Source organism: Sturnira hondurensis, unplaced genomic scaffold (assembly GCF_014824575.4).
Source record: "Sturnira hondurensis isolate 20B ecotype Veracruz unplaced genomic scaffold, ASM1482457v3 Scaffold0004136, whole genome shotgun sequence".
NCBI classification, from domain to species: Eukaryota; Metazoa; Chordata; class Mammalia; order Chiroptera; family Phyllostomidae; genus Sturnira; species Sturnira hondurensis.
Window position 1 is genome coordinate 30,863,785 of NW_028076767.1, and position 20,672 is coordinate 30,884,456.

Here is a 20,672-nt window from a genome sequence, read left to right on the forward strand (position 1 = left end):
GGTGGCTCCTGGATGGGGGTTGGTCACCAGAAAGACTCATTATTAGAAGCTTGGAATTTTCAGCCCCACCCCCATCCTCCAGAGAGGAGAGAGGGGATGGAAATGGGGGTAATAATTGTACATGCATGCTTGAGGAAGTCTTCATAAAATCCCAGTACTAGGGAATTCTGGGAGCTTCCAGTTTGGGAAACACATCCACATACCAGGAGGCTGTAGACATTCCTTTGCCCTGGGGACCCTCCCAGACCTTGTCTTATGTTATCTCTTTATCTGGCTGTTTGTCCGTATCCCTTAATAAACTGGTAAAGGTGAGTAAGGGTTTCCCTGAGTCCTGTGAACCGTTCTAGCAAATTAATTGAACTAAGGGGGGAGTCATGGGAACCTCTGATTTTTAGCCCAGTTGGACAGAAGTTTTCGGTAACCCGGGTATCTACTGCTTTCAATTGGCTTCTGAATGGGGTAGGAGTTGTCCTGTGGGACTGAGCCCTTCAGCTGTGAGATCTCCAGATAGTGTCAGAATTGTGTCAAATTGTAGGACACGCAGCTGTTGTTGTGAGTTGCTTGGAAAAACACCCACACATCTGGTGACCAGGCGTCAGAAGTGAAGTATTCTGTGTAAAAGTAAAGGAGAAACACACAGGAGGTGGAGAACTGTTTTTTTTTTTCCCTAATCAGGAGGGAAAGACTAGGTTTTCCTATTCAGGCCTAAAAAGCAATGACCAAGGAAGCAAAAGCAGGAGAGTCAAGAACAAATTAAACTGCCTGTTCAAAGTTTGGTTTTTGACAAATGCTTGTGTCCCTTTAACCAAGTGCTATCAGCCTAGGGTAACAACTCTGTGGGTGGGCGCCACCTACTGTCCATGCTCAGTAATTCTTCCGGGAACCCGCCTGCTTTGGGTTGTAAGACCGGCTCCTTCACCACCTACTTTCTTACTGTGGGACATCTTATGGAGAGGGCCAAGGAAGATAATGTTTTCTGGCCTTGAGATCTGGGTTTGAGTTTCAGCTCTGCCCCTGAATGACCCCGGGCAAGTCACTTCTCCTCTGAGCTTCTATTTAACCTTAACTCTAAAATAAAAATGAGACCTCCCGGGTCTGTGAAGAGGATCCTGGGAAAATGCTTTGTAAACTGGGAATGGAGAGAGCATTGTCTGCAGTTGCATAGACCTGGATTCATTAAAAAAAAACAAAAAAAACTTACTGCTCAGCAGCTGCAGCCCAGCTGCTATTCTGCATGTGGGAATGTAGCAATGAACAAAACAGACAAAATTCATGTTTTCATGTAGTTGACATTCTAGCATTTCAGTTTCTGAGTCATTCATTCACTCATCTACAAATACTTTTCTGATATTATTATGTGCCAGGCACTTTCATAAGCAGTTGGCATAGGACTCCAGTTCGGCTAGAGCACAGGAAGCAAAAAAACAGGATTGGGCTAGGACAGAGCCAGGTTTTACAGTGCTTTGAAGCTTTTCAGATTCGGCATAGTGTTTTCTTAAAGAAGAAAAATTAATGTCATAAATACAGAATTCAGTTAGAAAGGAAATGTTTGTAGAACAACAGAAGAAATAACAAATTACAAAATGTAAAAGCTGGCAAATATCACTAACATCATACCTTCTTGACATAACATTTTTATTAATTAGCTGCATGATACAGCTCTATAATAATTTCTCTTGTACAATTCTGCTGTATATTTTGTGATCATCTGGTCATAAGACAATTAGTTTTGTGGTCTTTCTACAAACATATAAAAACAATAATTCAGTCTTTACACAATTAGCTCTTGTGTGAATAGTTTAAACAATTTCTTTAGCTTGATGCCATGTTCATTTCTAAGACTCTTGTCAAATTTGGGACCACCTCTAAGTTTTTTTCACATGCAAGATGGGAGTCTTCAGGGATAGGTACTGAGTTTAAGTCTTTGAGTTGGCAGCACTTTGACCAGTTTGTTTGTCAGTTCCTCCCGAAATGATGAAGTCTTCACCCATGTCAGTATTTCATGTCAAATAAGGTAGAAATTTACATATTTTCCCAATGTCTTTATATGATATACTCTTTTTAATTAATTGGATGAGAAATTTTCAACCGTTGTGCTACAGCAGACACATTGGTGTGCCGCAAGAATCTTTAAAACCTGCAATACCTAACAACTCAGTCAGGGGCACTGACCCCTCTTCCCTCAGAAGGGGGAATATTGTCAAATTAAAAAATGAGACTTCTGGCCAAGATGGAGGCATAGGTAGAAACACTGTGCCTCCTCGCACAACCAAGTTTAAAGACAACAAAGTTTTAGTAACAAAAACACAACCAAAACACAGAAAATTGAACTGTACGGAAGTCCAACAACAATGAACTGTTCAGCCAGACTGATAAACCAGGCAAAGGAGCAAGCAGTGAGACAGACCACACAGGCCCCAGCAGCTTGCCTAAAGCAGCAGAGGGGACCGCCATTGCCCCTCTCTGACCCCACCCCCACATACAGCGTCGCAACCCAGCGACTGAGTTGCCCCACCCTGGTGAACACCTCGGGCTCTGCCCCTCATACGTAACAGGCGCGAACAGACCAAAACATTATGGCTCAAGAAGAACGCAAAGCCCCAGAGCCTATAACTCTAAACGACCAGGAAATAGCGAACCTATCAGATGCACAGTTCAAAATACTGGAGATCAGGATGCTCACAGAACTGGTTGATTTTAGTCACAAATTAGAGGAACAAATGAAGGCTAAACTAATTGAAATGAAGGGAAATGCACAGGAAACCTATAGTGATGGGAAGGAAACTGGGACCAAACTGGGACCAAATCAAGGGAGTGGACCAGAAGGAAGAAAAAATGACCAAACAGAAAAATATGAAGTAAACTGGGACCAAACTGGGACCAAATCAAGGGAGTGGACCAGAAGGAAGAAAAAATGACCAAACAGAAAAATATGAAGTAACAAGAATTCAAAAAAAATTAGGAACCTTTAGGACATCTTTAAATGTTCCAACATCAGAATTATAGGGGTACCAGAAGGGGAAGAGGAAGAGCAACAACTGGAAAACTTATCTGAACAAATAATAAAGGAGAACTGCCCCAATCTGGTAAAGGAAATAGATTTCCAGGAAATCCAGGAAGCTCAGAGAGTCCCAAAGAAGTTGGACCCAAGAAGGAACACACCAAGGCACATCATAATTACATTAGCCAAGATTAAAATGAAGGAGAGAATCCTAGAAGCAGCAAGAGATAAGGGGACAGTCACCTACAAAGGAGTTCCCATCAGACTGTCAGCGGATTTCTCAAAAGAGACCTTCCAGACAAGAAGGGGCTGGAAAAAAATATTCCAAGTCATGAAATCCAAAGACCTACAGCCAAGATTGCTCTATCCAGCAAAGCTTTCATTTAGAATGGAAGGGCAGATAAAGTGCTTCTCAGATAAGATCAAATTCAAGTTCATCATCATCAAGCCCTTATTATATGAAATGTTAAAGGGACTTATCTAAAAAAAGAAGATAAAAAATATGAACAGTGAAAGGACAGCAAACTCACAGTTATTAACAACCACACCTAAAACAAAAGCAAACTAAGAGTACAGCTAGATCGGGAGTGGAACCATAGAAATGGAGATCACCTGGAGGGTTAGCAACAGGGGAGTGGGAGGAGGCGAAGGGGGGAGAAGGTACAGAAAATAGCATAGACAGTAGGGAGAAAATAGATAGGGGGAGGGCAAGAATAATAGGGGAAATATAGAATCTAAAGAACTTGTGACACATGGACATAAACTAAAGGGGGGGAATGGTGGGGGAGGGGGTGTGCAGGGAGGGGAATGAAGGGGGGAAGTAGGACAACTGTAATGGCATAATCAATAAAAAATTTTTTAAATTAAAAAATGACAACAGTTAACACAACAATAGCTGTCCAATGTGAATAAATCCAAATTATACCAGTTTTTTGGTAAGATGAGCAAAATATATACTTTTTGGTGTGCTGCAGAATTTTAGCAAATTAGTTTATGTATGCTATAAACTAATGTAATGAAAAAGGTAGAAAATCATTGAATTAGATTATCCAACAATCCAAGTGCATTCATAACTTTGATTTGAAAGTTATGAGTATGATCTGCAGATCATTGCACCTGTAAGCATCAGACATCACTAGGGAAGAAATGACAAGTAAGAATGACCCAGTAGAATGAGATGACAAATCAGTAACTTCCCAATCGCTGTGTATAGTACAGTCACATATTTGCCACACGGCCTACAAACACAGGAGTCTGATTTCTCTAGTTTGTGCAATTCCTACTACAAAGGAAGAAAAAAGCATGCAGGGCACACCTAATTGTATATGCAGTTCTGCCAAATATATTTCTGATAGGAACGAACTTCTGCTTTAACTAAGATTTACTGAGAAACACATTCTCTGCTTATTGTTTAAGATGTTTGATGACTAGGAGAATTTTCCATAGACTAGCTTCTGGCTCTGCATATTTCAAATCTTGTTTCCAACCCACTATGTGCAAACTCCTGATGCTAGGCAATAATACAAAATATGGCCCTGCACCTTCACGTCACAATGCAGGGCGAGATGGCACTGTGGGCAGTAATGCCTACACTGAGAGGGACAGCAATGACATTACTACAGATGAAAGTGACTGTGAACCATATAAATGGATCCCTCTTGCTTTAGTCTTTCAGGTTGCTATAGCAAACTACCATAGACCGGGTGGCTTGAACAACAAACATTTCTTTCTCACAGTTATGAGTCTGGAAAATCCAAGATCAAGGTGTTTGCATACTCAGTGTCTGGTGAGGACCTGCTTTCTGGTTCACAGATGGCTCTTTCCTGCTGTGTCCTCATGGGTTAGAAGCAGCAAGGGAGCTCTCAGGGGTCTCTTTTATAAGGGCACTAATCCCATTCACAAGGGCTCCACTCTAATGACCTAATCACCTCACAAAGACCATCTTCTGATTCCATCACATGGCGGGGAGGGCCTAGGATTTCAACCTATGAGTTATTTGGGGGGGACACATTCAGTCCAAAATACCTCTGAACCTAAATGAAATGTGTACCTAACTCAGCTCTGCCTTGGCTGCATCCTTAGGTCTTCCCTTGCCACCACCAACATAGCCCGACAGAGGGAGAGTTGGAGTGGAAAGAGGTATTGATCTTGAAGGAGCGCAGTTAAATATCTCTCTTCTGCCACATTTACAAAAACGTATGCCCAAGTGAACACAGACTATGTTTCCTCCAGGGCCTTGGAGGGGACAATGCAGACAAGGGCCCTGAAACCGAAGGTTCATTGTTGTCAAAGGAATTCCACCCAGCTGAAATGATGGAGTGGACCATAAGCAGTGTTAGAAGGGAGTATGGGTTTTATTCTAAGAGCAACAGGAAAACTACAAGGGCTTTAAAGGGGTAATGTGACTTGATTTGTGTTTTTCAAAGACCCCTCTGGCTTCAGTGTGGACAATGGGCTTAAGGGAGGCAAGTGACATGAAAGGAGACTGCTAAGGTAGCTTCTGGAGCTTTTTCAGGAGAGCGGAGGCTTAGACAAGGGTTGAGTGAGTAGATAGCAAGATGCGAAGAAAGTCATATTTGAAGGTGGAGTGATGGGCTTGCCGATGGACTGACATTAAGGTAGAGGCAAGAGTGGCATCAGGCTGTCTCTCAGATACCAGCTTGAGCAGTTGCTGGGACACTGTTCCCTGAGGTGGGGAAGTGGGACAGGGGAGCCAACCCTGAGTCTGAGTCCTGTCTCTACCATTCCCAGCTACATAACCCTGCTTGGGTTGCTTCTCAGCTCTGGGCCTTGTCCTCATTGCAAAAGCGGCACTACCTTGTGAGGGTGTTTGAAGAGTGAAGAGACAACCTATCAGCAAGGAGCCTGAGACCTTATCAATAACCTACACACTAGATTCCATTGCTGTTCCAAGATTTATTCATATTTACGATGAAGCTCAAGGGAAGAAGCCAACCTAGGATCCTCATGCTCTAGTATGATTTTTCTTACGTTTCAGCAACTGACTTTGGCCATTGAAAGCTGTGATATTCCAGGCAGAAATATATTTTCTCTCCCCAGAGGGTGTATCAACATGAATAATCTTTTTAATAACAACAGTAATAACAGCTAATATTTATTAAGCATTTATTATTGCTAGACTCTTTACATGCTTCATCTCATTTATCTTTTACAATACATAGGGCACAGATACTTTTATTATCATCATTTCTAGTTTTCAGATGAGAAAAACTGAGGTTCAAGGGATTAAATAACTTCTCCCCTTTAGCTAGTAAGTGGAAGAGTTGCGACTCCATCTTACGGGATGTTCATAGACCAGGGAGAGGGGTCAGACCTTCCCACCTTTCACAATTGTTCTGTAGCATCCGGGCCCCACCCCTGTCATCCCCCTGCACCTGTGAGATCCAAGGTCCGAGTGCCTTGCCTCGCCAAGTCCTTTGCCCACGGCTACGTCCTTAGCCCTACCCAACCCATGAGGACCCGCCCCATCCCCTGTAGCCCCGCCTCTAGCCCTGCACTGCCCGCGCCCCGCCTCCATTCCCGCCTTCGCCCCGCCCATTCCCGGCCACCCCGTCTACTTGTCCCGCCCTCGTCCTTGCTCGCCCCGCCCCTCACGAGCTGACGCCCCGCCCTGTGGGAGCGAAACCTTTCAGATCCGACGCGCTGACAGAGCCCGGGCTCCTCGTAGCCCTGACACCAGCGCACTTCTCCTCAGATCCTGCGCTCAAAGTAGGGCTCAGCCGGAGGGGCCGGGCGGGGCCAGGAGGCTGAAAGCCGACTGAGAGATAGAGTCCGCAGTACTCCGCAGCCCTGCAGCCCTGCCAGTCTCCTCACCGGCCCGAGCCCGGAGGCCCCCGCCTGAGGGAGAAACTCCCTGGGCTGGAGGCGGGGCTGGGTTCTCCCCGCTACACGAAAGTGGGTGAAGGGTCGGGCGGCGGGTGGAAGGGCGCTGGCGGTCGCCGCTCTGGGAGCGCCCAGCCTTGAACTCCAGGAGGCGTCCGTGCGCCCAGCGCTCGCCGTCTTCTCCCAGCCCCGGACGCCCGCGCCCTGGGATCTTCCTTCTCCTCGCCCCTCGCCCCGGCCCCCGCGAGCCCCCCACCCCGAGAAGCTGCCCCTCCTTGACCCTCCCGCGAGCGTCCCGGCTCCCCTCGGGCACCGCGCTCCCCTCCTTCCCTGGGGCTCGGCTGGAGCTCGCCCGTTCCCTGGCTCCTAGGTCCACGCGATGGCGTCAGCTTTACTTTGCACGGAGCAAATTCATCTCGGCGTCCCCTTGGGGACGTTCGGGAGGGTGTGTGTGTGGGGGGGGGTTGTGCGGGAGGGAGGTGCTCAAGAAAAATCGATGTCTCAGAAATATTAAATCACAAGGTGGTTGTTTTTTTCTTTTTCTTAAAATACATTAATAAGCGTACAACTGGGAGCAATTGTGAAAGATGAACTGGAATTTTTCCAAGGTACCAAGCACACAGACTAGGAAGAAGGAAAGTGGAACCAAGGCAGACACAGGCCATAAGCATTAAAATCTGTAGCTGTCCCGCTGGGGAATGTGGTTTGGTGGGTTGCGTGACCTTTCTTTGGGGCCCAGTGATTTGATTCTTGGTGTGGAAATGGGTATTGATCAAAGCTCAGCTAAATTTTTAATTCTGTGACTGATACTGTTTTCGTGTTCCTTTTGGCTCAATTTCCTCTCTTCTCAGAACTTAAACAAAAAGAAGCTTTTATAATGTAGCTGCTTAAGATCACACCTGTGAGAAATAAATTGATTCTCCTCTAGAAGTCAGCAAAGTATTATAACATCCCTTAATAATGCGACCTATGTGTTACTGACAATAGTACGATTTGTAGAAATATGCATAAATTCTTTGTCATTGTTTCAAATGGTTTACTTTTACCACTCGTGTGTCAAAACATTTTCATTTTATTTTTGTTTCTTGCCTTCCTATTCTTTTCTTATAGTTTCTTGTTTTATTTTAACTTCAAAAATTATTATTGGATAAACCAGAACATCTTAAAGAGAACAAAGAAATTCAACTTCTGGATATAAATCAATGATCCAACACTTCTCAAATTCTTTAGTTTTAGGGGGGGAAAAGAAGACCTGGGTTCTCTTAGTTTGTTCTACCTTTTCCAATTCATTGATTCCCCACCCCACCCCCATTTCCATCTCCTATTTTTTTCCAGGCTCTCTCCTCTATTTAGTTGACCATATTAATAAGAGAACTCACACTCCTTATAGGATAAATTAAGTAAAATGTAAAAAGTGATCAGTGATCAGGATACATTTAAACCAGGTGTGAGTCACAATCTAATAGAGCTCTGTAACTAGTTTATTTGTCTTTTAACTAATGGTTCCTTCTTTACAAGAAATAATTTGAATTGAATCCTGCATTAAACTAGAAGATAATTTGAATGTTATTTTATAGAATTAACAATATTTTTGCTGGCTGAAAATTAGCACTAAATGGTTTTTGTAATCAAATTTTAAATATCTTTTAATGTTCTTTCTAGTTCATTAAATACAACTAAGGAATACAGGCAATATGTTCTACACACATGTGCTTATGAGTAAGAGAGGGCCGTTGGCCAAAATCTGGCTTGCAGCTCACTGGGAGAAGAAACTCACGAAGGCCCATGTATCTGAATGTAATCTAGAGATAACCATTAAAAAAATTATTTCACCTAAGGTATGCTATTGATTAAATTGTAGTATGTATTTGCTGTGACTTATGGAAAGGAAAGGAATTAAAATACATTGTATCATGAAGTACATTTCCAAGGATGTTTTACTTCTCAAATGGTCTTCACTCTTTTAGCCTCTATAGAATTTACTATCTGAATATATACATATATTGGTTTCTGTTAATAATGAACTGTTTTATGTTCATCATAAATAGAACGGACCCTAAAGGATAAAGACCATATGTTATACATACTTTGTAATCCTTTGTTATTCCCTGTCAAATTACTATATACATAGTAGAATCAAATAAGTATTTATTAGAAAAATAATGAGTGAATAAAGAGGGAGAGTAGAAAAAAGGAGGATGGTATATAACTGAAAATATATATGAAAACACTTCATAAACAATAAAGTGCTATACTCATTATAAAAATATAACAAGCTATTAGAATTTACCTTAAAAGATTCTTTTAATATTTTATAAGTTAAGTATTTTTCTGCTTGAGAGAAGGGCAAATTATAATTGAAAACCAACCATGTGTAAGGCCCTAGACTAGATTTTATGTTCATTAGTCTTTTTAATCTGCACAACAATCCTGTGTGATAGGCTTCTTTTGCCTCCATGAAGCGTGATAGTTAAGAGTATGAACTTCTGAGTTTGTCAAGTTTAAAGTGAATTCCTATTCCATCACTTAATACTTGTATTAGTTTAGGCATGCTACTTAACATATCTGAGTCTCAGTTTTTTCTTCTATAAATAGTTGTTGTTGAAAAATTAAATAAATTAATGAATCAAAAGCCCTTAGGACCATGCCTGTCACAGAATAAGTAAATAATCAATTATAGCCATTATTAATAAATCAAAGTTCAGGAACGTTAAATGACCCAGCCTCAGCAACTAAGCCAAGGCTTGAACCCAATTCTGCTTGACTTGGGACTTTTATTCTTCCCATAAAGCCAGTAATAGCACATGCCATTTAAATGTAAAATGAAATTATCTTCATTGAAGAAAATAACTATTGGGTTGGCCAAAACGTCCATTTAGGGGTTTTTTTTTTTCATAAAATAAAAGACACATTTTTCATTTTCACCAATAATTTTATTGATTTGGATATTTTGAGTATGTTGGCTTATCTCTTATCTCCCGCTATTGGCTTCTAGTGGGTAGAGGCCAGGGGTGCTGCTAAACATCTTCCAATGCATAAGACAGCCCCACAGCAAAGAATTATTTGCCCAAAATGTCAATAGTACCAAGAAACCTCACAAACCACTTTTGACACTTTCGATCAGTCACAGCACCTTCTCCTCACACTGCACAGATCTTTTTTGTTTCAGTTGTGTTTTTACCTTTCTTGAAATAATAAAGCATAATATGCCAAAAATGTTGTGTATTTTCTTCCATCTTCAATATTAAAATGGCTGCGCAAAAATTCACCAATTTTGATACATTTTTTAAATGCACGCTGATATGACAGCTGTCACGATACAATCTAACAAAATTGTTTTGAATGAAGTTCAAACTAAACACTAAACTACTAGATACTAAACAGCTAAATACTACTAGAGCTGTCATATGGAAAAAGTAAATGAACTTCTTGGCCAACCCAATATTTTACAAGGTGAGGTAAAAGTTAAATGGTTCACTTTAAATAAGAATACAAAATACCTGCTTTTTAAAGAGAAGAAGTTCTTATGACTTTGTAATTGTCAAAGAACAGGGCTTGTAAATCCAATTTTTCACATTCTAATACTTTAAAAATTATTGAAAGGTGAAAATTGCACTTCGAACTTCAGGACACCTTCTTTTGGGAGTCGTTCGCATCTATAATAGGAAGGCAAAATATCTTTTGGCGGATTGCAGTGAAGCGTTGCTTAAAATGAAGATGACGTTCCGCCCAGGTATATATCGTATGAATCTCTCACCCTTGTCTTGGTTCCATTTCGCGTTTTGTTTTGGGTGGGCTTTTTCCTCTATGATTCCAGGGTGAGTAGAGTGAAAGTAATCTTTCTTTTGACTGAGTCTACGTTCAGTTCTTTCCTTCTCTTTTTCCTGTGTTTACAGGGGAAGATTCTGCTTTCAAGAACTTGTAATGTTTCTGCATGTTTACCTGTGAAATATACTTAAAGCTACCGCACTTGTGCAGCAAACTCTGATATTCCGTTTTAATGTGTTATGTGGTTTGCAGTATCTGTTTTTGCCTTTTGAGATAAACTGGAAGTAATGTGACCGATGAAACCTACATATCAGTTATTGTCATCATTTTCAGAATTCTCAAGACTCCTTAAGTAGCGTGCTAGTAATAAAATATATTAAAAAAACTCTAGACATCTCAAAGTGCTAGAGATTTACATATAATATAAATATAATGCCTTTACATTTAACTTTAAGGCATTCATCATTTTCCATCTTGTATTATGGTTATTTAGGTACAGGTTTGCCTCTCAGACTAGTCTATAAGCTCCTTGAAGGCAATATGTTAGCATGTATTTCCTGAATTTCTTATAGTACTTTTCTCAGTGCATTGCACATACTGTTCCCTCAGTTAATATTTGTTGAATCAGGATTGAGAGGCTTTTCTCCTTATTTAAAATATTTGTATCATCTCTATGTAAATTGATAATAATATCAAATATGGTTCATTTGTTCATTTATCTATTTCACAAATGTCTGTTGACCTCATACTTTATGTGAAACACTATGCTAGGCTCTGGGATACAAGGATGAGCAAGATAAATAAGGTCCTTTGTAATCTGCTGAGAAAATCAGATGAGGAAGAAGTTTCTTTTAAGTATTAGAGTAATTATAGATTGTGATTATGCTGTGAAGAAATATAAAAAGAATGCTACAACAGAAAATAACAACAAACTTTATTTTAGTTAGTCTAGCTGGGGGGAGGCAAGGGGGAGAAACCTTTTTGAGAGGATAGAATTTAACTCAAACTTGAAGAATGAGAAATATCCTGAGGGAATAGCATTCTGGGCAGAGGGAACTGTGAGAGCAAAGGTCTTGAGGTAAAAAAGTGCTTAACTTGTTCAGGGAACAAAAAGACCAGTATGGTTGGAGTATAGTGCGTGAGGAAAAGAGTGTCCTTAGATGGTGCTGATAGGTTTGTAGGGCTGCAGAGGCCCTGATTAGAAATTGGGATTCTATTTAAATGCACAAGGGAAGTCACTGAATCATTTGAAGCGTGGGAGTGATCTGATCTGATTTTGTGTTTAAAATATCACGCTGCCTGCCGTGTAGAGAATGGACTGAAGAGGGGCCGGAGTGGATACAGGGAAACCAGTCAGGAGACTAAGCAGTAGTCCAGTGAAAGTCTCACTTCAATAAAAGAGATTTATTTGGGAGTTTCTTATTGTGCATAGCATCATTGCTTACTGAATGTGATTTTTTAAATTCTTTTTCAGGACTAGTTGACCTTCCAAAAGAGAATTTTGAAGCAACTTACACTGCTATCACACTGCCAGAAGAATTTCATGATTTCGAAATCCAGAATGTGAAGTAAATTGTTTTATTTATTGAACTTCAATTTCTTTCTTGATACTGTATTGTTTTCATCTTCAGATTTCATGAATGCAAATGCGGCGTAGTTAACCAGTGAAATAAACCTGCCATTGACAGAGACTTAAATCTAGTGTGCAACTGCAAAGTACACCAAAATGTATCATTATTATATTTGGTACATGCAGTTAATACTCGCTGAGTGCCTTCCGTCTGCCAGGCGCTGTTCTAGGTATTGAAGAGATAGCAGTGAATAAAGCAAAGCCCCTGGTGGCAGGAATCCAACGTTTACTTGGAATGGACAGACAATAAACAAATAATTAACTATGCTGTGTGACAGAAGATGATCACCCTTAGGAAGAGAAATCAAATATAAAATAAAATAAATGATGGAATGGTCAAGCAAGGTTTTTCCACTAGGGTCAGAACAGACAGCTGAAGGACGTAGAGGAACAAATCTTTCAATAATGTGAGGAAGAAGGATTCATGCCCAGCAAGTGAGAGGAGCTAAGGCAGAGCACACTGGATGCTCTCAAGGAACAGCAGGGAGGCGAGGAGCCGGCAGGGGAGTGAATGAGGGTCTGAGTGGTAAGAAACGCGGCCAGAGAGGCAGCCAGGAACGCAGAGGTAGGGCGTTGTAGGCCACAGCGAGGACTGTATTTCACTGGGGAGCACAGGAGGGTTTTGATTGGAGAGGGACACGATGAATTTGACTCACTGTCCATGTGCTCCTTTCCGGTACTTACTATACTATAAGGGGAAAAGAGAGGAAGGGGGGAGCCTGTGAGAAGATTATTGCAGTAAGAAGCCCAGGTGAGATATGACAGTATATGTCATCGGTTCTCAATCTTCATTTTACTAAAATGAAGATTTTACAGTCAAATAATGAATCTGTTTTGAAGTCAGAGCTAACAGAATTTGCTAGCTGGGTATGGCTTTAAGAGAAAGAAGTGAAGGATGACTCTTTGGGCATAAGAATGGAGTCAGGGTGATATCATTACCACTTAATGGTGTCAGGGTAACTACGGAATGGCAGGTTTCAGAGGGGCAGGGTGAAGGAATTAAATTAGGTTTTGGACATAAGTTCTATGGTGATTGTTACACACGTGAGGGGAGTTTGTAGGTAGTTGAATACGTGGGTGTAAGATCCAGGAAAGCGGTCTGGATGGGATATACAAATTTGGGAGACATAAATGGAACTTCAAGCATGAATCATAGGCAATCCCCATGGGAGTAAGTGTAGGTTGAAAAGGGGGAGAGGGAGTAAGGGAGAGAATGAGACTGAGACCTGAGGACTGTGTTATTGGGTCTTTCCTAATTGTTAATAGTCTGGGAGATGAGAAAGGACTAATAAAGGAGATGGAAAAGGAGCAGCCAATGAGGTGGAAAGAAAACCTAGACAGAGTGGTATTCCAGAGGCCAAAAGTAGAAAGTATTCCATAAGGAAGGAAGTCAACATCTGTTTCAAATGCTATGGGTTAGGGTAAATAAGAGGCCCGAGAGCTGACCATTGGATTTGGCAACCTGGAGATCATATGCATGTACGAGAAACTGATATTTATAAATAATACTGTTGAGAAAGTAAAAATTTCCTTTATTTTATAATAAAACATGGGGTTTTTTTGTTTTAGGAGTTTTTATTGTTGTTTTGCAGTATACTACAAAATATGTTGTGTTCACATGTTTCCCTCAATCTTATATTTCTTCATAGTGCTATTAATGTTTTAGAAAAATTTGCTCAGAACCAAAGCAGACCAGAAGAAATCACACTGAAAGACTATTATCACAATGATCTACTTTTCCAAGCTGTGAGCTTTGGTGAGAATACTTGGGAAATCAAAACTATATCATAACCAGTTATATTTGCATTTTATATTGAAATAATGCCAATAGAAATAGTTATTTCTATGCCAGTAGAAATATCTTTAGAATGAATCTTTTGATGTATAAATGTGACCCTCCAATAATTTTAGTAATAATTGCCTTTTTTCTAGTATATGTGGGAAGAATGTGTTCTTCATATACCGACAGACTTGGGTTTGAATCTGGGCTTTCTCTCTTTACTTGCTGTGTGATCCTGGGTTAATTACCTGACTTCTCTGAGCCTTACTGCCCTATTCCTTACTGCTTTACTCCCCTATATTGGGATACTACTAGCAACATCACAGGGTTATTTTCATTATACCCATTAATCTTTTCTACCAGTAAGTCATTTTTCTCTTCAAAAACAAAATCAAACCTGATGTTCTTCAAGAACTGTTTAATATGAACCCATCCTATTCTGGATGTCAGTATACAATTGAAGGCAGTGATTATTTCATTAATTGTTTTGTATAATCTCAGGTTCTTGGGATGCTCAGTGCTAAGAATATTGTGTCTCTTCATAAATGTTATCTTATTGACCAGACTTTTTCTTTTGGCAGCTGCACCTGGAACAAGTAGACATATTCTTAGTTCTTTTTGAAAAGTCAGTCTTTTCTTTTGAGCAAATGTTTAGTCCAGGCCAGTGAAGGCTGCCTTTTTAAACTCTTACTTTCTAGAAGATGTGTACCTATAGGAGAACTTTCAATATGAGTGATACTTCATTATTTTCTTTACTGAATTTCACTTAAATGGGCTGTTAGAGGGTGGGCAGGAAAGACGAAGTGCCGACCCTCGGGGGTTTCAGACTCCTGGGCCTAGAGATTCAAACCCAAGGAAGGGAAAGAATATGTGCTCTTAGCTCATCTTGAAGCAGGCCAGTTTGAAATAGGGAGTTTATTTTATCTGCCGCTGTAAGAATCTTAGTTTTCTGTCACGAATCTCCATTTGGCAAACTATTTTACCAGTTAACCATTCTAACACTGATGTCTCTGCTGGGTTCACATCCTGGCTTCACCATTTGTTAGAGTTTGGCTGTGTGCACATTACAAAACTTTTCTGTGATCGTGTTTCCTTGTCTGTACGATGAGGATTGTAATGGTGTTTCTACTGCATGATATAATGCGTGGAGTAAGCACTCACTTAATGTTCGTTGACTAGTCTGTCTTTTTAATGGCTGTTTCTCCAGTCCCTAGCGTATTGCCTAATACCCAGTCATTCAGTGAATATCTATTAAATTAATGTTGTAAGCCCATTCTTTAATTTTACCCATGTTTCCATTCCTGAGAAGGCAGATATGTTCCTTATTTTCCAAAGCCCCATTATGGATAAACAACACAAGCGATTATCCTTGAAATAATATGAAATAATACTTGTTCAAGCAGAACAATTCCTACCTTTAGGTAGGAATTCTCCTACCTAAAGTAGAAGAATCATTTCCCTGCCCGTAACAACCTGGGAAAGCATTAAACTGTACCATAACCAGAAACTCCATCCTGATGTTTTGGCTTTTTTTTTTCTTATTGTATTGGAAAACGTGTTAGACTAGAAATCTGGTATCCGCTGATTAATCAAGTGACTCTAGTTTAATAATTCTAATCAGTGTGTTAGCTCTCATTTTCCTTATCTGTAAAACGGGGGTGGGCTATATAAGATGATATCTGAATTCCCTTCTAACCCTAAAATTCTTGCCCTGGCTGGTGTGGCTCAGTGGATTGAGCGTGGGCCTGCAAACCGCACAATCGCGGTTTGATTCCCAGTCAGGGCACATGCCTGGGTTGCAGGCCAGTTCCTGGTGGGGGACTCACAAGAAGCAACCATACATTGATGTTTCTCTCCTTCTCTCCTTCCCTTCCCCTCTAAAGATAAATAAATAAAATGTTTTAAAAAAATTCTGTGTTGTTCTGACTAACTCAGTATTAATGATACCTATTTATTTAGGGGAGGAATCTGAAGTTCTCAGAAGCCATAGCTTCTTTGATGACAACGTATTGCTGAATTCCAGTGGTGCTGTGATTGAATATAGTTCTGGAAGCCTCAACGGAGAAAAATCTCTGCTCTATGACAGTGGGGATGGATTTGGTGATGAAGGGGCTACAGGAGAAATGATTGGTATGCTGTCCAGTTCTATAGAAATTGGGTGTTTATTCCTATGAAATGACTGTAGTGCATTAGTAGAGATGTTAGATCAAGCTAAAACAATCAGGTTTGTGTCTACCATAAATCAGCACATTGCTTACATGAGATTTCAAAGTGTGCAGAATACTTAAACATTTAAGCTGGGTCTAAGTAAATAGCCATCTGTTTGAACACATTTTAATAAAGATTGTGAAATACTGATTGTTTTCATTTTTTAAAATTTAGAAGGGAAATAGTGAGGTTAGTATATTCCTCACAACATATGCTAGATTATATACAAAAAATTTGTTTTCTTTAACAGAAATTATAGGAGAGCTATTATAGAGGATCTGTCCAACATTGTATATTTTTCATTTTATTTTTATAATTATATTAATCATAGTAGTATAGGCAAAAACTAAGAAATCCAAATGCATATATTTTAAAGATATTGACTGCTACATATCACATCTTTTAAAATTTTTCTAGTTTACATTAAAAGGGTGGTTGCCCTGGCGGGGTAGTTCAGTTGGTTAAAGCATTGCCCTGGTACACCAAGGTTGTGGGTTCTATTCCTGGTCAGGGCACATGCAAGAATCAACCAATGAAAGAGGACATAAGTGGAACAAAATTAGTGTGTCTCTCTCCCCACCACCTTCCTCTCTCTCTCTCAAACCAGTCAATTATTTTTAAAAAACTGGTATGGCAAACTGCTAGAATTTTGGAAATATGAAAACACAGTAGCTCCACCTTTGATCTCCACCAAAGGAGTGTGAACACTTTCACTTCTTTGTATGAAACTAAGCATGGTTTTGTAATAAGGCTGCTATCTTGCTATTAGAATAAATGTTTTATGAAATTGGACGTCTAAAAATAGATTTCAATAAAGGAAAGAAAATTAAATATATAAAATTATGTCAGTCTACATGAAATGTGATAGTCTATCCAACCAAATCTCATTAAGCAGGGCTCCCTCATTGTTGTGTGCTTTCACAGTTTCTTATATACAATCCTATCCATCAAAGTTTAGTGAGCAAATGATAGATTCAGTTCTGTATCACAAAAGTATTTGTTGTGTTTTTCAAGACAATCTGTTGCAACATGATGAGAATGTCCTGTTAGAAGACATGCCTTCGAACAGAGAAGTCCCCCTACCTCCTGAGCCTCCTGATACTACAGTGGGTATGTTGAAGTTTTCCTTTGTGTAGAAAGCAAACTGTTGGTAATATTCAAATGGAGCCTCAGGTCTTTTGAATCTATGTAGCCTATAGTATATCAAAAGATAATAAAAAATGTCCCTCCAACTCTTAGTTTGGCTCAAGACTATGTAGAATAAGAAACTGGGTTCTGAGAAAGGTACAATAATGGTTATTTAACCAGTACTGGGTATATTTCATATGAGAGCATGTTTAAATACTCTGCCCGAATATTTTCATGCTTTTGAATCATGAAAATAACATGTTACATGGTAAAAACATTATTAACTTCTGATACAAAATGGTTATTAATTATATTAATGCCATACTATGGTTCGATAACCTATATATAATTGGAGAGAATTTGTAAGTGGGGGGCATATTTTCTACTTGAATTTTATTTAAGGTACCTCAAATGATTTGAGTTCTTTTTTTTTTATAAATGTTTGCTGCTTTTTTCAAAAGATTTTATTTATTATTTATCTTTAGATGGGAAGGGAAGGAGAGAAGGAGAGAAATATCAATGTATGGTTGCCTCTCGTGAGTCCCCTGCTGGGAACTGGCCTGCAACCCAGGCATGTGCCCTGACTGGGAATCGAACCGCAATCATGTGGTTCACAGGCCCGCGCTCAATCCACTGAGCTACACCAGCCAGGGCTTGATTCGAGTTCTTTTAGTCAGATTTTTTTAAGAATTAAATGTATGATTAGCCTCATTTTGATTTTTTTACTTTTTTTGACATTACATTTGCCCTCTAACACAATAGTGAAAATTTTAAATGTGAAAAGAGATAGGCAATTAAAATTTAATTACAGTTTTTTATGGGTCAACTAATAATTAAATTATTTCACGGAATACAAAATTTTTAGCAGACACATAATCAAAATTAAACCTGTCATTTATCATGGTTGGTACCACGTTTTCACTTTGTGACTATGGTCACAGTCATATCAGAGTCCAGCCTTAGATGTCACATGTGCAAAAGAGGGTAATGACATTGACTCACCTGGACACTGTGGACCGCAGACTATGTGATAACTGATCCTCCCCAACACTATTACATACATCACTCTGAGAATTCATATGTGGCTCTACTTAGCAATATAAACCTTCAATTAGTTTATCCTTCACTTAAATAATCATAGAGTCCTCTAGTTATTATTTTTGTAATTGTTATGGTGGTGTTGATTAGTAGAACCAGATCATCCAGAATGTATACATCTACTGGAAAATGAACAAATGTATGAAACCACATTATTAAATGAAGAGGAAGGATTTACCCTTGATCCAATTGATGCTTCAGGTAAGAGTCATTCATATTTTTATTCTTATGTTTGACACCTACTAACTTACTTTCAGTCAGAGAAGTTTGGGAAACTGGAAAATTTTAAACTGAGTTCAGTAGTTATTGAGCCATTACTCCCTGTTGAGCACAAATGAAGAAGTCATAGTTCCTGCTTTTAAGAAACTTAATATATATATTAATATATATAATATACAGGGCCTGGCAGAAGTAATGCCATTGAGTGTGGTTGGTAGGGTCCGTGAATGTCTCACAGGGGATGGACAGCAATTTGAACATTTCACCTAAAATGTCACAGGGTGAGCTCGAGGGTGATGTTGTTATGTTACAGTTTGTAATGAAAGATTTATGTAATAAAAAGGGCATCATTTGTGCTGGACACTATATATTAATATATGCCAATATATATGTGTACATACACACACAGACAAGAGCAGTATGGTGATAGCCAGAGGCAGGGGGGGCAAAGTGGGGATAAATGGGGACAGAAACAGACTTTACTTTGGCCAATGGGGGTGTGATGAGTGTGCAGCTGATGTTTTGTTGAGTTGTACCCTTGAAACCTGTCTGATTTTATTCACCAATGTCACCTCCATAGACTCAATTTAAAAAAAAACTCACAATCTGATCAGGAAATAAATAACCATGGAAATGAATATAAAATAAGGCAGAATGAAAGAATCAGAAGAGAAACTCCATCTCTTCTAACATTTAACTTCAAGCATGTTTTTAAAAATAAACAATAAATATGAATCTAATATATAACTAGACTTTTAAAGCATGTACTAGTTTGAAGTAGTGTCATTGATTGGGATTTTAGTTTATAAACTCAGGCACGCAAGGAATAGAGCATTCACTTTTATTTTCTTTACCAAATTTAACCTTGAGCATCCATCCCACGGGGCTGGCAAGAATTTTAGCCTGCATGGCTCCATTATCCTGCCCTAAGCCACGTAGTGTCAAAATTGGGGGGCAGTTTGTGGCAAGTGGAAGGGAACTTTTGGCCCACAGTCCCAGCCTGCATAGCCTCTGGAGTCATCACATGGCCAGTCCCTCTGGGATCTCATGTTCCCAGGATTTTACCGAGAGGCCCATCAGCAAGCTGGTGCCTGCTCCTTCTGGCTCCATCTGATCTCAGATCTTCACACATTCTTGGAAACTTAACCCTCCCTCCCCTTTTGCATCTTTACTAAGGAAAAAAATGACTCTGCTTTCTACCTGGTAAAATTACCTATAGGCATGAAATCCCATGGGCTACCCACTTGGACTTTGTGTGTGAATTTCAGTGAGGGAAAAAAACACTGGACAAACACAAGTTATTGTTTCAAAAAGTTATTCTGCTATGTAGATATTTTAAGGAACCTCAGAATGGAGTGAGTTTCCTGTCAATATACCTTCCGTTCCCCATTTCCTCTGTTGTCCACTGTGTAGGTCAACAGAGTGCCCCCTCAGAGACTTTGAGCAACACCTTACAAAATGTGTGAAGTCTTGGCTTCTCAGACACTCTAGTTGTGCAAAAACTTTGTAAACCATAATTTTCAGTAGAGAGAAGGGGGTTTTCCTCTCTGTGCAGCCCTGTAGGTTGAATTGTGGTCAATATTTCTTTGATATGCAGTGCCTAGAATACCATTTTACAAACTTGTACAACAGATCACATTTGTGCCCATTTCTTATATTTAGACATTGCTTGGAAGAGGAAAAGCAAAAAGAGGAAATTGCTCATAGATCCAGTCAAGGAGCTCAGTAGCAAAGTTATGCATAAACAACTTACATCCTTTGCTGACACTCTCATGGTTTTGGAACTTGCACCACCTACCCAAAGGCTGATGATGTGGAAAAAGAAGGGAGGGGTCGATACACTCCTGTCAACTGCTACCCAGGATCTGACTCATAATGAACTGAAAATGGTAGTAGCTTCCATACGTTTGCACGTGTGCAGTGTTTAGTATAAATAAATAAATGCATATTTATACTCATATTCAAGAATTTAAACTTGTGAAAAAAATACCCCCTTA

At 39.7% G+C, this 20,672-nt stretch overlaps 1 protein-coding gene across 2 annotated transcripts in view; it reads left to right on the forward strand.

Annotated features, from left to right (window-relative positions):
- The first annotated feature begins 8,511 nt into the window (after nt 1-8,511).
- The window catches only part of RAD21L1 (RAD21 cohesin complex component like 1), a 29,963-nt gene continuing 17,802 nt past the window's right edge, over nt 8,512-20,672 (forward strand). For both annotated transcript variants that reach the window (XM_037044724.1, XM_037044725.1), the window contains exons 1-8: nt 8,512-8,682; nt 10,448-10,577; nt 12,087-12,180; nt 13,892-13,998; nt 15,982-16,152; nt 17,245-17,340; nt 18,547-18,657; nt 20,338-20,564. In XM_037044724.1, coding sequence (XP_036900619.1) covers nt 8,539-8,682; nt 10,448-10,577; nt 12,087-12,180; nt 13,892-13,998; nt 15,982-16,152; nt 17,245-17,340; nt 18,547-18,657; nt 20,338-20,564 — 1,080 coding nt within the window. In that variant the 5' untranslated portion in view covers nt 8,512-8,538. The remainder of the gene's footprint in view (nt 8,683-10,447; nt 10,578-12,086; nt 12,181-13,891; nt 13,999-15,981; nt 16,153-17,244; nt 17,341-18,546; nt 18,658-20,337; nt 20,565-20,672) is intronic.